The 16185-nt window shown below is 57.1% G+C and overlaps 5 protein-coding genes across 5 annotated transcripts; 2 read left to right on the top strand and 3 right to left on the bottom strand.

The window, feature by feature from the left end:
- Positions 1–261: 261 nt before the first annotated feature.
- On the top strand, positions 262–732 carry VDBG_02143 (predicted protein; the record flags this gene model as incomplete). The annotated part of the gene is made up of 1 exon (XM_003007909.1): positions 262–732. The coding sequence occupies one exon, from the start codon at positions 262–264 to the stop codon at positions 730–732; it is 471 nt and encodes a 156-aa protein (XP_003007955.1).
- A 1874-nt stretch (positions 733–2606) lies between these two features.
- On the bottom strand, positions 2607–3374 carry VDBG_02142 (ADP-ribosylation factor 6; the record flags this gene model as incomplete). Its single annotated transcript, XM_003007908.1, has 3 exons — positions 2607–2770; positions 2852–2998; positions 3125–3374. The coding sequence occupies 3 exons, from the start codon at positions 3372–3374 to the stop codon at positions 2607–2609; spliced, it is 561 nt and encodes a 186-aa protein (XP_003007954.1).
- Positions 3375–4769: 1395 nt separating this feature from the next.
- VDBG_02141 (conserved hypothetical protein) lies at positions 4770–5837 on the bottom strand (the record flags this gene model as incomplete). The annotated part of the gene is made up of 1 exon (XM_003007907.1): positions 4770–5837. The coding sequence occupies one exon, from the start codon at positions 5835–5837 to the stop codon at positions 4770–4772; it is 1068 nt and encodes a 355-aa protein (XP_003007953.1).
- A 1269-nt stretch (positions 5838–7106) lies between these two features.
- On the top strand, positions 7107–8546 carry VDBG_02140 (mannose-6-phosphate isomerase; the record flags this gene model as incomplete). The annotated part of the gene is made up of 2 exons (XM_003007906.1): positions 7107–7253; positions 7332–8546. 2 exons carry the CDS (start codon positions 7107–7109, stop codon positions 8544–8546), a joined length of 1362 nt encoding a protein of 453 aa, XP_003007952.1.
- Positions 8547–11154: 2608 nt separating this feature from the next.
- On the bottom strand, positions 11155–12331 carry VDBG_02139 (conserved hypothetical protein; the record flags this gene model as incomplete). Its single annotated transcript, XM_003007905.1, has 3 exons — positions 11155–11979; positions 12068–12175; positions 12272–12331. The coding sequence occupies 3 exons, from the start codon at positions 12329–12331 to the stop codon at positions 11155–11157; spliced, it is 993 nt and encodes a 330-aa protein (XP_003007951.1).
- Positions 12332–16185: the final 3854 nt, after the last annotated feature.

Here is a 16185-nt window from a genome sequence, read left to right as displayed (position 1 = left end):
GGTGATATACCCCATCCTCGCCTTTCTGGAGCATCTGCCCCTTGTGCTTCATGTTGCCTTTCATCTCCGATCTTTTCCATTCTTTGTTTGTCGCAGTGTGTTTCTATGCGACCGGTTCTGTATATACTTGCCTCCGTACGCTGTCCTGGAGACATTACCTCAAGATAATCACCACGGTCCTGGAGATCGCACAACCCGTCAAACGCAACCAGCCTGCTACCGTCCTTCATACAAGAAGTCGAAGAAGAAGACGACTGCACAATGGCGAAACCAAGGTGTCTCTCGCGCATCTTCGCCATGCTCTTCCTCGCATATCTCACAGCCGCCCTCCCAACAGCCGCAAACTCAACCGCCATGACGACGACAGTCACCTCGCCCTCAGCGACAAGCACACCGATCCCCTCCCCGGTCTACCTCCTCATCAATCCCGCCGCAACGCCCGCCGGCCCGCCCGACTACGACGCCCTCGTCCCCGCCGACCCGGCCACGACCCCGCGGGCCACGGCCGACCTCGCCGAGCACGGCCTCCGCCAGACGACGTACTACTCGTGCGCCACGTATGCGACGACGACGCACTGCGGGTGGCACAGACCTCTCATCCCCGTCGCCGCGTCGTCGGGGGCGGAGAAGACGGCCGGCGTGGGCTCTGTTGCGATGGTGGCTGCCGCGTCGATCGCCGCCCTGCTGGCGGTGGGGTTTCCGGGGATCGAATGCTTTTTCCGAAGGACGTGAATCATGAGTGCGTGTTTGCTTTGCGGTCCATGGCCGGTCGAACGACGGCGCCGCATGGCTGGCCAGGCCTGCGTGTTGCGCCGCGGTCGATGGTATGACACGGGATGGGAACCACGACCGAAGAGCGAGCTATGTAGCGAGGTCACCGTTGGCGACATGGATGGTGTGGGCGGCTTCCTGCTTGGGCACTGTTGCGTTGGGACGCGCAGCGTTTCCTTGGGCGGTGGTACATGCGTATCTTGCTTTGTATATATTGTAACGAGCCCAAGACCTCATGACATTTATGGTTTCGGAGTGGCGCCCAGAGTTACGTCTCCATGGAAGTCTTCTCGGATGACATTTTCGTCGACGCATGAACTGTTCGACCGGATCGAATGCCTCTGCCGCATGCAAGGACCATTGCCATTGGTGTCAGATCACAATGGCTGCACCACCCGACTGCTCGAATCGCTTACACCACTATGGCAATGCCACATCTATTTGTGTATAACACAGAATGTATGTCTTGAGAAGGAGAGTGGAGAAAGTCATCCAAGACAGGCGATAGAATGTCAGACTACTGGGTGTCCTGATCACTTACCCGCTTGTATACGAGAGTAGGCAGCGTTGACTATGATGGGCGTGTACAACAATCCTCCCTCCCCCCCACTGTCGGTCACCATGTTCCTTCAAGAAGAGCTCATTTTGTGAAGACGCTAAGACGGAACCATCATGTCGGACAACTTATCACAAGGCCAAGACTGTGTGTGGCTTGATTCTGGCTTTGTGTCAGAAGCTGCCCTTGCATACCCAACAGACCAGCCATACGCAAGCTGGCCATAGTGCAGACGCAGTCTGGTGTAAGCACACGCTCGGTGTCTCCTCGACGTCCCCAATTTGGCCCATAATCTCACCTTGGTCGTTCGCTTCGCCCCGCGAAAACGAACATGGTCGTGCCCTCCGCCCTTAGGGTATCACAATGGCCGCGTAACGCTTAGAACCAACAGCATATGTGGTTGGCCGACCTTCGGTCTGAGCACTACCAAGGGACGAGCTGTACTCTTGATATATAGGATGCCAAACTCGACTGCCTGCGGCAAACATGAAAGGTGCAGTCGACCAGCTGGATCTGACCATGGCCACCATCTGCCGGCAGCCTTCTCCCGCGTTGATCGCCCATGTGACATTGCCCCTGACAGCGAGGTGTTCAATTCAAGGAGGGAACGAGCAGACGGAACTTTGCATTCCAGAATCAGTCGATGATGCAAGCCCCGTCCTCTTGAGAGATGCCAGGACACGAGGCCGTCCAGCGTCGAGGGAAGAACACATCAAACCGGCCAGCAGCAGCAACAGTAAGCACCAAAATCTTGTTCTCTATTTTTCGTCCCAACACATGCTCTCCTGTTGTGCCCCCTCATATTAAGTACGCGAATAAAAAGCTCGGGTATTTCAGAAAAAAAAAAAAGGGTTGAGGGTCCAAAAAAAACCAAAGGGTCCAGGTGGGATAAAAGGAAAAGGGGACAAACAACTTCCGTCCGCGTCCACCGCCACAAAAGAGCGCCAAGTGTCTCCTTCTTGCCCGCCCTCACCCATTCTTGCACTATACAGACAGTAGCCAGCTGCAGAGACGCAGACGTGGGACAAACGCACGTCTCCCTGCTGCCAAAACTCCTCGCGCTGACCCTGAGTCTGGCACAAGTTGCTCCGCATCGTCGCAACAAGAAAATGCCCGACAGTAGATTGCACTTCCGTGTCGATTACGCTGTCGTCAAGTATGTTCGGTTCCGTCCGGTCGTGAGAGGATATAGCAGGTGTCGGGCATACTTTTGGTTGAAACAGACACAATCTCAGGCCGACATTGGCACTCTTCGTGCGACTCTGTTTTCGACAAGGTCTTATTTCTTCGCAGGCGTAGACGGGGCCTTGACATTGTTCGACAGCCACGCGAGGCCCTCGAGCAGACCCTCGCCGGTGGTGGCGCAGCTGGGCACGACGTACCAGACCTTGTCCTTGAGCTTGGAGAGCTGCAGCGCCTCGGTGACTTCTTGGGGTTTCATGGCTGCAGGGAAAAAAGGCGGTCAGCGGATGCCCGACACATGTCGTGTTCAACGTGGTAGAACAAAGGAAGACACAAACGTACCATCGTTGATATCCTGCTTGTTGGCAAACACGAGCAGAAGACTGTCCTTCATCTCGCGGTCGTTGATGATGCGGTGCAGCTCGGACCTGGCCTCCTCGATGCGCGCGCGGTCGGATGAGTCGATGACGAAGATCAGACCCTGGGTACCTGGGCAGTTTGTCAGTACAGATGTACGTTGTTGTTGGTCGCGGCTCTACCCTCAGCAGTCGCGCTGTAGGCCGCAGAGATGACTGAGGAGAAGAAACATCGGGTTGGGGTATCTAGGGAACGTACCGCTGAAATAGTGCCTCCACAGAGGCCGGATCTTGTCCTGGCCGCCGACGTCCCAGACGTTAAACTTGACGTTCTTGTAGGTGACGGTCTCGACGTTGAAGCCGACGGTGGGGATGGTGGTGACGTCCTGGCCGAGCTTGAGCTTGTAGAGGATGGTCGTCTTGCCGGCAGCGTCGAGACCGAGCATGAGGAGGCGCATCTCCTTGGATCCGAAGATCTTGCCCATCATCTTGGACAGTTGGCCGCCCATTGTGGGTGGTCTGGTTGGTGTTGGCGACTGGGCTCGATGAGTGTTTGTATGTCGGGGTCGGGCGATCGGTCGCGAGGGACGACGAGGGTTCTTTGAATAGGGCTGTCTTGGGCGAGCGTGAAGCTTTCGTCGGGGACCAGAGGGCCAGGAAGGGGAGGATACGGTCACGATCGATCGATAGGAGGCAGCTCCAATCAGACTTGGGACGAAAAGCGATGGCGGGTTAGGTTGCCGGTCGCGTAAAGCTGCTGCTTGAAGAGGAGAGGGGCGGAGGAGGAGAGGTGTAGGAGGAGGAGGAGGAGAGGGAAATGAGATTGATGGGGTGTGGGTGGAGGAGCGGACGATGGACAGCGCGGTGAATCCCAAGTTGTGGTGTGGGTGTTTCGAAACTTTGGCGATGGGACGGGACTTGGAACGTCTTTCTCTTCCCATCTGCTTCTGAGCACCCGAGTTGGGTTCGCGTCAGGGGTCTGCAGGGTCAAGCAAGGGGGCGTGGACATTTCCCGTCCTTGTGGCCCCCCCTCGCGCCCCCCCACCCCGTCTTTTCTGTTAGCGGGCGCAACTGCTGAAGAGGGCCCCATAGGGACCGTGGTGAGGGACTGTGGGCGCCTTTGCAGGTACCTAGGTAGGTACCTAGATACTGAAGTAGGTACCTAAGGCACACCTGTCAGGGGCCACGGCGAGGGCTGCGCGGGGTCTGTCTGCCTCCTTGGGCCAATGGGATACTTTAGCGGCAGAGACCACTGACCATCTGCAAGGTACGCGGGGCCCGTGCACAGCACTATCAACAGCGTTTCTCGGCGTCCTCCACAGATCTGGATCGACCTCCAGCCGAGCACACCGCTCTTACCCATTTCAGGGGGACATGGGCACTAGAGCATCAGACTCTGCTGCGAGACCACCATGCACAATCACACACATGCTGAACAAAACGCTGGTGGCATTCAATGAGTACCGTAGTGAACACGCCTACGACGCAGGGCAAGCTGCCGTCGTACGCCCGGCTGGCATCCAAAATAATCACACCTTGCTCACCCCGCTAGAATCCTCAACCGTGTAGTCCACGGTTCACCGTGGGCTCACCATGTAGCTCACCATGTAGCTCACCATGTAGCTCACCATGTAGCTCACCATGCAGCTCATCATGCAGCTCATCACACTCATGGCCGATACTCCAGCACGTAGCGCCTCTCGACCTGATGCGTCGTCGTCGAATCATTCTCCCCGTGAAACTTCAAATTCACCGTCACACCGTCCGGTTCCGTACTCTCGACATTGGCCGCGTAGAACGCCGTCGTTTGCGGGTACAGGGCGAGAACCATCTTCCGAGGCTCCAGCTTGGACAGACCTGGCGAGTTCTCCAGCGGGATGGGGATCATGTTGGACGCAAAAGTCTTAAACTCTTTGGGCCTTGGCCGGGTCCTCCGGCTCCACGTCCAGGCACTTGTACCGCCGGCTCTTGCCTTCGCCAATGACGCCGACAACTTCGCCGAGTATCCAGTCATACGGCGGATCTCCTTGTTGCGGCTCTTCCTTCTTGCGCTTGAACGCCACCTTGTCACCTTTGGAAAAGGTGATCTTGCCGCGGGGCCCGTTGCCAGCCGTCGTTGACCCCGGCAGCACCCCCGAAGATGAGCCGGCTGTGCCACTGCCCGTGGATCCCTGCGGCTCAACACTATCGGCTTTGGGAGGGATGCTGTCTCGATTGCTGTCCCGGTTGCTGTCTCTCGCGCTGTCTCGATTGCTCGACCGGTCCCCGTACTTTCGCCCACTGGAGATGGGGCTAGGGACCGGTGAGTCCCCCGCGCCGTCAAAGTCGTACAGGGAGGACGCCGCGGCGGCGGCGGCGGCGGCGCTCGCCGTCTCGCGGTTCCGCGACGAGCCGCCAGTGCGTGACGCCGTCGGCGCGGCCAGGGCCTCGGTAGCTTCCTTGTGGTTGGCCTGTTGGACTGCTTTGAGAAGCGTGAGCTGTTCAATGAGAGCGCGAATGGTGTTCGAATTGGTCTCCGACAGCCTCACACCGGACCGACAGAGTTGCTCCATTGTTGCGAGGTCTGCTCCGGTGGGACCGCCGCCATTCTTAGTAGCGGTTGCCGTCTTGGCGTCGAGCTTGAGCAGTTCGGCCAAGTTGTCATTCTCCGTGTTGACGCCGGTAACGACCTCGTGGATCTGCTGCTTGGCCATTTCCCAGAGCTGGACCTCCTCACCGTGGCCACCGCCATTGTTGCGATTCGAGCCGCGGCCGCTCCTGTGACGTTGTGACATGATGCCGGCGGCTGAAGGCAACGGCAACGTAGGTGCGATTCCGGGCGTGGACGAGGAACCTGAGCCGGCTACGCTCAAGGGTCTTGGAGGCAGTGATGAGTTTGCGCGCTTGGGCTGCTTCACTAGGGAGCCTCTTCGGCCAGCCTTTACCTTGGCTTTCGGCGGGTTTGCGCGTGGAGGCTTCTTAGGGTCAGTCATCGTACCGTGTGTGTGTGTGTGTGTGTGTGTGTGTGTGTGTGTATGTGCGCGTGTGTCTGTGTGAAAACGATGAGGGTGTAAATGTGATGGAAGGGTTGGTCTCTGGTAGTTTGTGATGACTTGTTGAGAGAAACACAAGAGGACATGAAAGATGCTGAGCGAGGGGTTGCAGAAGGACAACTCACGAGCAGGCCAAGGCCGAAGACAAGTCAAGAGAAGTCGTAGGGTTGAACGTCACCAGTGCTTTCCGGCTGGTATGATTGCTCGCTGGGCAAGTACGACTTTCCTTCCTGTGGCACCTGCAGATGCAGTGACGGTATGACAAGCGGGGTCTGGCTGTCCAACCACGTTTTGGCGATTCGCTTGTCAATGCCGGCCACTGAAAAAGACCTGATATGGCGGGGGCTGCTGTCTGACTGATAGATGCTCTGGAGATTCGAGGCGACCAGTTGCTCGTGATATTGTAGGGGGGGTGGGTATCAAGAAAGGATGAAGAGGGCGTTCCAGGAAATCATATTGTTCATATCCCGTGCGCTGTAGACGAATGCAGGAATGAAATTGTGCGCCGCCTCCAAAAACTTACACGACCACCGACGAAAAACCTTGAACGCAATCGCCCGGCCCTGATGTCTTGATGTCTTGATGCACCTCTACAGCCAAGATGGTCTCAGCTGGTGATCCCCCGGCGTCGATGACGGGACGTGCTGAGGTTGCGGATGAGGTTGAGGGTGAAAGTGGAGGACACGAGCCGCGCGCTTCAGTGGTCAATGGATCCGATCATGTTGGCTCCCCTAGACGCGTCAGAGAATGAGCGCATGGACCAAGTCACTCGCTGTCCTCTGGCGAGGTCTCCTCTGTCGAGGTCTCCTCACTGTATGAACCGCCACAGTGCGGCGGGCCATAGTCCGGCCCGAAGTTGGGTGACGGAAGCCTCAATTTCCTGGCAACTCGGGAAGCAAGCACAGTGGAAGGCGGGGCAGCAGCTCTCCAGGGTGACCCCTGCCTGACGTCAATCGCTCCTGCTGCCGCCCACCACGAGAGCTCACAGCGCGGCCGCGGGGTCTTGAGGTGCCTGTGTCCCGCCAAACCATCTTCAAAGACAGGAGCCTTGTCTCGTAATCGCCATTCCTCCATTTTCGAGGATTCAAAACTCGCGCATCGCAGCCACTTTATATACCTCATTTCTCGTCTCTCTCATTGCTGTTGCCCACTCGTTGCCCTTTCAATCTTGTTCCCACGCCCGCACAACATCCTCTGTCTATCCCCACCATGCTGCCGGTCCCTCTGATCCGCCTCCAGTGCGGCGTCAATTCGTACGAATGGGGCAAAACAGGTTCTGAATCGGCTGCTGCGCGCTTCGCTGCCACGACGCCCGCCGATGGCTTCGAAGTCAAGTCTGACCAGCCCTACGCTGAGGTTCGCGCCAGACTCCCTCCCACGCCCCCCTTGACCAGTGAGCAGCGATAGACGCTAACTTGTACGGCCAAACTCCAGCTTTGGATGGGCACACATCCCTCCAACCCTTCCAAAGACGTCAAGTCCGGTCGCTCGCTCGTTGATCTTTGTGCCGACAATGCCCAGCTTCTGTCGACGACCGTCTCTGCTAAGTACGGCAACAAGCTGCCCTTCCTCTTCAAAGTCTTATCGATCAACAAGGCCCTCTCGATCCAGGCCCACCCCAACAAGAAGTTGGCCGAACAACTGCACGCCCGCGACTCCAAGAACTACCCCGATGACAACCACAAGCCCGAGATGACCATCGCCATCACCCCCTTCGAGGGCCTCTGCGGCTTCAGACCACTCGCTGAGATAGTCCACTTCCTCGAGTCTGTGCCGCCGTTGAAAGCCATCGTCAAGAATCACAAGGCGGATGAGTTTATCGACACCGTCAAGGGCTCGGAAGAAGACAGCTCTCAGGAGGCCAAAGACCGCAACAAGACGGCTCTCCAACACATCTTCGCCTCCCTCATGTCCGCCACACCCGAGGAAATCAAGAAGGAAACGGCCAACCTTGTCTCCCTCGCCCGGTCCGAGGGATCTTCCTTTGCAGCTTCGGGTCTGCCCTCCACTCCTGGCTCCGTCCTCGCCGAACTCGTCACCCGTCTCAACAGCCAATTCCCGGATGATATTGGTCTCTTTGTCTTCTTCTTCTTGAACTACATCACCCTGTCCCCTGGCGAGGCCATGTTCCTCCAGGCCGACGACATTCATGCCTACCTTTCTGGCGACATCATCGAGTGCATGGCTGCCTCTGACAACGTTGTGCGCGCCGGCTTTACACCCAAGTTCAAGGATGTTTCGACCCTCGTGGACATGCTCACCTACAACTACGCCCCCATTGACGACCAGAAGATGGCCCCCCAAGACTACCCGTACGCCACGCTCAATCGCGCCGGCTACTCCTCAGGGTCCATCGTCGCCTTGTACGACCCGCCCATTGACGAATTCAGCGTCGTCCGCAGCGTTCTCAAGGGCGATGCCGCCAAGGCCACCTTTGAGCCTCTCGATGGGCCGAGCATCATCATCTGCACCTCTGGCCGCGGCACCATCGCCGTCGGCCCGACGGTTGAGAAGATCAGCGAGGGCCATGTCTACTTTGTGGGCTCCACCGCTGAACTCGTCCTGCAGTCCGAGGGTGGCGAGGACGATGAGTTTGTCACTTTCAAGGCGTTCTGCGAGGTGGACGAAAAGACGCCACAAAAGCTGTAAAAGAGGAGAAAAAAGAAGCAGGGGAGCGGAAGATACCACATGAATGATGAAAAGATTCGCGCATTTCGAGACGCTGACGAACTTGCTTGTTGGTGCTGTTGATTATGAATTTTGCGATACTGACTTGTGCTCCCTGTTGACAACAGGCTCGTCTACCTCTCAGCCCATTGCCTCGCACCTGGTGGTCGAACACCGCATGCTCACCCGGTTTGCCCTTCCGCCATCCTATATTCGCATAAAGAACCTAGAAGACCCCACCAGCGACATGATGTCTGTTCCGCAATTTTGTCTTTCCTTTGTTTGTTTTTTGGGTACCCGTCCTACCCCGTACAGTCGAGGTAAATAAGACGCCTTGTCCGTTCCGTTGTACATCCTAGGAAATCCAGTCCCATCCAGATTGCCAGCTTGCTTCGAAAAGTCACCCCATCACCGACACCCCGGTTCGCCATGGCGGAGAGCCACAGTAATTAGTAGGCCAAAACAAATGGGATGCTTGTTCCCCCACACAAGCGAACAGGACAACGCAGGCGAGATCAACAAATGCGCAAGACGAGAAGAATACGACTTTTCCCTTGCCCTGGGTCATCCCACCTCATGTGCTTCATTGCAAACAACAAGAGAAACGACGAAAACGCACACAGCAGATAGAGGAGAAAGACTGGGAAAGAGAAGGGAAAGCAGAGAGAAAGATGATTGCTGTAAACAGACAAGTCGCAGCGGCACACCCTTTCCGAGAACGAAGTCGAACTCGGTTGCCATGTCGAACACCAACAGGTCGTGAAAAGGACCAATGGGTTGACGGGATGAATAAGAATACGGCGTAGCGGGAGAAAAGGCGCGGCAGGAGGAGATCAGGCACCGACGACCGCTGACCGAGCCTGGCCTGGCTGACCTGGTGGTGGCGCGGGGAGGAGGAGGACGAAATGGGGGCCTCCTTCGGATGAGGGCCTTGTCCAGTCGCGGCCCGAGCCACGAGATGTACCGCGAGCCAAGCTGAGACGATCGAACCCGAGACTGGGTATTGGGCATCATGCGGGGGCCACGCCACCACATAGAAGTAAGTACCTGGCAAGCCTGGGTAGGTATGTGACAGTCAAGGGGGAGGTGGGAGGTCGGAAGTGTCACCCTTCGTCTCTCTCATGCCCCCCCACCCCCCCTTTCGTGGTTTTCTCGGGCGGGGGCATGGAAAGGGGGGTGGAAGAGGGAAGTCGTCGGCTCCAGAGAGGGAGCCATCGGGGCCGTGGCACCCACGCACGCAGGTAAGAGGACCTGAAAGAGGCTGCTGCTGGGCCGTTGAGCCACGTGTACAGGCACCACTGTATCCAGCCGGGCCTCGCCCGCGGTCGAGAACGGATGATGACTGCCGGCTGACTGACAGCTCACCAAACCTTACATCCTGCCCCTTGCAGCCGTGACGCTCTGCGTGTATATACGCCACATCGCGTTGGGAAGGGCATCGAGTGTGGTAGTGGCGCCCGTCTAGTCTGACAGGCCCGAGAAAAAATGGTCCAGGTGGCTAAGTGGCAGGAGGGCGCTTGTAACCGTGTAGGCTGCAGTTGGGAAGGACAAGGCTCTCGATATCTCGTGTTTGAAGTTGACGAGGTGAATGGAAATAAGATAGTGGCGGTTGAGGCGCTAGGGGTACTGGAGGAGAGGTAAAGAGGCGAGGAAACCAGGGTGGTGTTTGATCCGTTACCCAGATGCTGGAGAGCTCGAGTCCGTGAGCTGCCCTGCGCCTCTCTTCAAACCCAAAGCAGGGCAAGCAAAGCACCATAGCGGATGGGAGTAGACAGGATGAGCCGCCACCGCCACCAGATGTGCATGCATCCCATGACACCCACAGTACAAGCGGAAAAGACCCGAGGGGAAACCAAGACAGGGCGACAGGAGAAGGAAGAGGGGGGAGGCATCAACATGGGCAGAGGGCTCCAACACACCATAGCAGCAGCCGAAGATGATCGTTCTCGTCGTCATTCACGCACTGCAGGGGGCGATGCAGACCCCGCAGCCGCACGACAGATGAATCCTATCGTCACCTCACGTCAAACCCCTCCTCCAGTCGTGTATCCTCTTCTCGTACCTGTGGATGTGCATGTGGCTGTGACGGAATTCTCCAGTCAGGGCTGGAAGGTTGCTGCTGAGGGAGGGGGCGTGGGGGGGGGAAAGGGGTGGACAGGGGACGGGGGACGGGGGGGTGGAAGGGGTGTGATAGGCATGAGAGAAGATCAAATGAAGAGTGACATGTAAATGAAAAGAAGAGAAAGAGAAGAGGCGAAATGCAGGGGAGCGGCCTAGGGCCCGGAAGGCTCCAAAAGAAACCGGGGCTTTTACGTCGGCCTTTCCCAGTGCCCTCGGCCCCTCCCAAGTTTCCCCCCCCCCCTTCTGCAGGAGTTCCCCAAATTTTTTTCCCAGGTCCCCCGGGGGTCCCAGGGTCCTGGAGGCCCGGGCCCCAGGATAACCTCGGCCCAAAAGGCCGAAAGGGTGTCCGGATTGGCTTTGGGGGCCCAACGGTGGGGGGGGCTGGGCGGCGGGGGCTGTTCCGGTTCCCTTTTCCGCCTGCCCTTGGAAAAAAACCGCCTTCCCCCCGTTCCCGGCCAAAGGTGGTCCCCTAATTAATAGAGGGGAATCCTTTCCAGAACCTGGGGGCCCGCAGCTCCGAATTTGAAGAAAGATGGACGAAGGAGGTTGAGTAGCCGTCCGTACCGCAGCACATGGACATGGACATGCGATTGCTGGCGCTGCTTGTGCTGCTGGCGCTGCCGCTGGCCGAGGGGGGCCCGGATGAGGCCTGATATGCTGGCGCTGGCGAGCTCTCGCAGCTGAGGTAACCCCCCGAGTCCTCAGAAAGACTGACGACAGGAGAAGAAAGCGTTGCCGTCCCGTTCTGCGCCTTATAGCTGTAAGGTGATGTCTCATCCGCGCGGTAGATCGACGCACCAGAGCTGGCCAGGGTTCTGTTGACCGGCGTGGGAAGTAACCTACTGTCGTTCGAACTCGGCAACGATGCCGCCACACTGCTGAGGGAAAAGTTGGGCGAGTCGCCGCTGGCTACAGGACGCTGCCCGTAATTGTAGTTGGCGCCGACATCTCCGTATAACAAGCTGCTTGGCTCGGTTCGTTCTGTGACCGAGGCCATCCTGTACAGGTACGCTGGGTCCTGGCTGTAGTAAGAGGGGTGGTAGCCCATGTTCGAGAAGTCGGCAGTTTCATCACAGTATGCCGACGTCCAGCTTGGAATGCCCTGGTATCGCGCCGTAGAGTTGTAGCTGGCTGACGGCGAAGGAAACCGGCTGAGACCATCCTGCAAATCGGGAGGGTACTGTGCCGGGAAGGCTGACGGAATGATCCCTCGAACTTGGTAGGCCCTGGCCGTATCTATATCATACGCGAACCCTCGATCGGTCTGGATGATTGTCGTCTCTTGTGAGGCAACCTGCCGTGGTATTCAGTTGACATGGACATTCTCAATTCTCACTATGCACGGCCAGGGGTCGGGATGTGGCATGAGCTCTGTTTCTTACCCTCAAAAATTGACACGGCTCGGCACCGGCATTTTTGCAATTGTGACATGGTAAGCCGTCGCCCGGATCGCCGCTGCATCGGATCTTTCGCTTCCTGCACCGCGTGCACTACGAGGCGACAAGGAGACATGTCAGTTCGACGTGACTGTGGACGAAGGGAACGTGCTCGAGTCGGCTCCCGACGTGACAGGACCGGAAACATACAGCAACAGCAATGCGCTTACGTGGCGGCGTCGTGTCCGAGTCTGCCTCTCGCTCGTTCATTGTGTCGAGAGGCGGCGGCCGGACGTTTGACGCGAGGGTGGGTAGGGGATATCGCTGGACGCGCTCAAGGAAGGACCCGGGGAACGGCGGGCCGGTACGGTTATATCTTCTTCCTTGGTTTGGGTAACAGACTGGCGTGACCATGATCTTTGTTGTAGTGTCCAGCTCGGGGTCGTGGATGTATGTGTGTGTGTGTGTTGCAGTAAGCGAGAGAGGGCTGTGCGATCCTAGCGATGGCGTTGACAACCTGTCGTGCCAACAGCTCGTTTCATCAGCAGAAGGCGCCAGCCGTCGACGTCGTCCTTGGGTCCAGGTTCAGGTTCGGCGTCGGAGCTCGAACTCGACCTGCGGCTGGAGGTCTAAGGCGCTGGGGCCGTGGGGAAGGACGTTCTGTCCGGAACGTCGGTCTCTCGTTGAAAGGAGAAGGGGACGATCCGCCTTTTCTTGTCAGACTATGCTGTTTGAAAGATGGGTCAGAAACTTGCCAGCTTGTGCTCGTCTGGAGCTCCCAAACACTTGTCCTCTTGTTCACCGTCTCACAGCTAGAGTGAAGTGTAGTAGAAAAGGGGGAGGGGCAAAGCGTGATGAACTTGGTGACCCCGAAGAGGGCCATCTCGACAAAGCTGCTGCAGCTCGGCGTGTTATAGTCAGTAGGTACCACCCGAGTTCGATTGTGTATGTGTTCGTAGAGAGCATATTGTGTTGGGGCAAGTCATCACTCTGTTTTTGTTCTATTCGTGAAGGGACACCTTTAATTGACCAATGTCGGCTCGTGCACATTCTCTCCGTCTCCATTTCTCCCTTTATTTCACGAGTGTTAGCCACACAGACATCTGCAGAAGTATGGGTACTAGCAGTGCTTCTAGATGACAGGCTCCATGTGAGTACAGCCAAGGCGGATTGCTGCATAGACCCGCAGAGGCTCTCTTCGTCCCTCCACACACTCGTCAACACCCTCGCATGGCAGTAGGGGATACCTTGTCCCGTTCGAGACGTTGGAAGGATTTTGCCATTCTGTCCGCGTGGCCGATGTGGGAGAGATCAGTTCGCAAACAGCCCGACAGGTGGATTCTGTGATAGTCCGGATCGCTTGGAGCCCAGACGTGATATCGAGATGTTCCACCTACGTAGCTCAAACCCCCCCCCCCCCCAAAAAGAGACGTCTTTAGCCAACAGCCTGGTAATTAGACGACGTATTGTAAAGATTTCGATGAGTACTGAGACTATTTGAGACCATCATGCTCAGCTGTCGAACCTGAGCATCCAATAAAAAGACCTTGACAGTCAGCTCAAGGATCTGCGACACACCATGGCTGCCAGATCCCCTGAACCGGGGGGAGGGAATATGGGTGGGAATCGGAAAGCCAGACTTCAAGGCGCGCGTGCTGCAATGCAGATCAAGCGCGCGCTCGTCCATGCCTGCGGCTCAGGTCCCGATGCCGAACTGATTCGCCACGTCGTATTGAAAGGGGTAGTTGTTTGGGCTACCTGCCTGCTGTGAGGGCGGCAAGAGGCTGCAGAATTATGCGTTGGCTCAAGAGGACAACCTATTTGTCTCGTGCCAGCGCAATTACACCAAAGGCTCTCCTCAAGCGTTGGCCAGACGTGGCGGCTTTCATGTTTGGTCTTATCGTGCCGCGCAGTGTTCTGCCATCAACGTCCGCAAGAGAAGGCAGAAAGACAAGTAAGAAAACAAAACTTGGATGTGGTGTCGATCAAGGCTGCCCTTTCTGGATGAAAGGAACCTCGCGTGCTACTGGAGCTGGAGACGGCAAACCGCGAGCTGTATGACCAGTCATCTCACAATACAGGTCTGTCTGCTGAGGAATGTGATGAGAAGTCTCCTCCCCCGCACCGCACCGGCCTGTTCCTCGGTGATGCTCCATCGTGCTCGGTTACTTGGTACTATTTCATATGAGATATGAAAGGTTGTGCGTGACGCACGTATACCGTGGTCAATGTGCTCCTTGGAATTAGTTCTCCTGCTGAGACGCCACGGTGCGACCTATAGCTGTCTCGTCCTCCATTCAGAGAGAGTGCTGTGCTTTCGGGCGTGGTAGCTTGGGGAGGAAACCGAAGTCAGCAGCAACAATGAGGAGGGATCAAACAAGTCAATCTTGAAGGCAGTGGAAACGCACGCCGCAGGCCCGATTGGAATTGGTTGCTATGCTGCTCTGCTTCATAGCATGAGCAATCCGTCGGAAGGCGCTGGTATAAGGGATGGCCAATTCCCTTGACAACTACACGGTTTGCGTACCAAATGGCCTTGGTAGTAGTGAAACATCCGACAGACTGTTGTCCTTGCCCCCCAGCACCAAGCAGTTGACAGAAACTGACAGGGCACACAGTGAGGCACGCATGTGCGTGTATGTACGTAGATCCACAAGAGAAGATTGTGCTCCGGAGACAGACGGCCGCCAGCTCATCGTGACGCACCAAAACAGGAATGCGATGGGGTAGCGGTCGCCGTCGAGCAAACCTGTGACAGCATGGCCCTTCCCGCGTAGCCCTATGCTTGCCCATTGCCGATAGTCGGCTGGACATGTTTGTCGTATTCAAGACTCAAGCTGCCCGGTCTCGGCAACAACGGTCATTGGGCCACAAGAATGAATGGTGTCTGCAGCCCGACGCACCAATATCTCCCTGAGCTTGCAAAAGCGAGATTCAGTGTTTGGTGACCCAACCCAATCATACATGATTTGGTAGTTGGGGAAGAAAGAAAGTTGGTGGGTGTGCTGTGCCTTGCTCTGCTCGCGCCCAGCAATGGTCGCGTTGTGGACATGTACCCCCGCCATGGGCTATGCTCCTAGGCCCCAGCACCAATTCTACGCTCCATGTTTCATCGGGATATCGTATTTGGCGAAATGTCAATATGCGGGCAGACTGGGCTGTATGCCCGTCGCAAAGAATCCGCGGAGGTCACCCGCCTGAGTGCGTGCATATGCAATCACGCACACCACTGTGATGAAATTAGGCTGAGAGGAGAAGAGGAAAGTAAGGTGAGCAGTCTGCTTTGTGAGGAGGCCAGTCACAGGGTGTCATGTTCGCAAACTACAGGGAGATGCAGCCATCTCGAGGGATCTGATAGGCCGATCTGTATCGATGTCCAACCCCCCTCAATCGACGGAAGCCCTTTGTAGGATCGGTCGGCAGAGCCTTCTTGGTGTGTGTTGTGCCTTCGCCCACCACTGCATTGTCGTTGGCGGACTGCGCACGGCGTCGTCCAGTCTAGCCCTGGCCGCCAGCAGCGGAGGTTTGAATGCATATACCCATCGTGGCGCCCGCCAGATTTGCCCGAGGGAGGAGACTGGGGGACTCCGACTCCGAGAACCAGGTCGAGATGACCGGGTAGTCGTTTGGCGATGCATGTCTCCAGCCGCTGCGTGGGTTCGGGTCCCGCTGCGATTGATCCTGGCATCGACCGCGACAATCATCGACCGCAGTTTCGACCCATGCACCCATCCCGTTGAAGGCCCTGGTCCTTGTTCTTCCCGGCGCTCGTCATGGCGTAGCCTTGTGGCGACTAAACGCAGGCGGCTTTTCACTCGCCCTGCGTAACCCCCGACGGCGGGTGCCAGGGCTGCGACGAATGTCGTGCTGGCGGAGCGATAGCAACGAACGTCCTCCACGTGCGCGCGTGTCCGACAGAGTTTCTGCGGATCGTTTGATGCTGGACAACATGTCTGGTTGGCACCGTACGACAGCTAAGACATCTGGCCATGTTTCTCTCCCAGACCTTGTTCCCCTCACCTTGTCTGCACGTCTTAGAACCGGAGGTTTCATCGTCCAACTTGCATTCCCTCACAGCCACAGATCATCCAGATCAGAAAACGCAACCGACAGGGGCAATTCGT

The sequence above is a fragment of the Verticillium alfalfae genome, genomic scaffold, assembly GCF_000150825.1.
Source record: "Verticillium alfalfae VaMs.102 supercont1.2 genomic scaffold, whole genome shotgun sequence".
Lineage (NCBI taxonomy): Eukaryota > Fungi > Ascomycota > Sordariomycetes > Glomerellales > Plectosphaerellaceae > Verticillium > Verticillium alfalfae.
The sequence above is the reverse complement of the archived record's forward strand: the minus strand, read 5'-3'. Positions and strand labels throughout refer to the sequence as shown.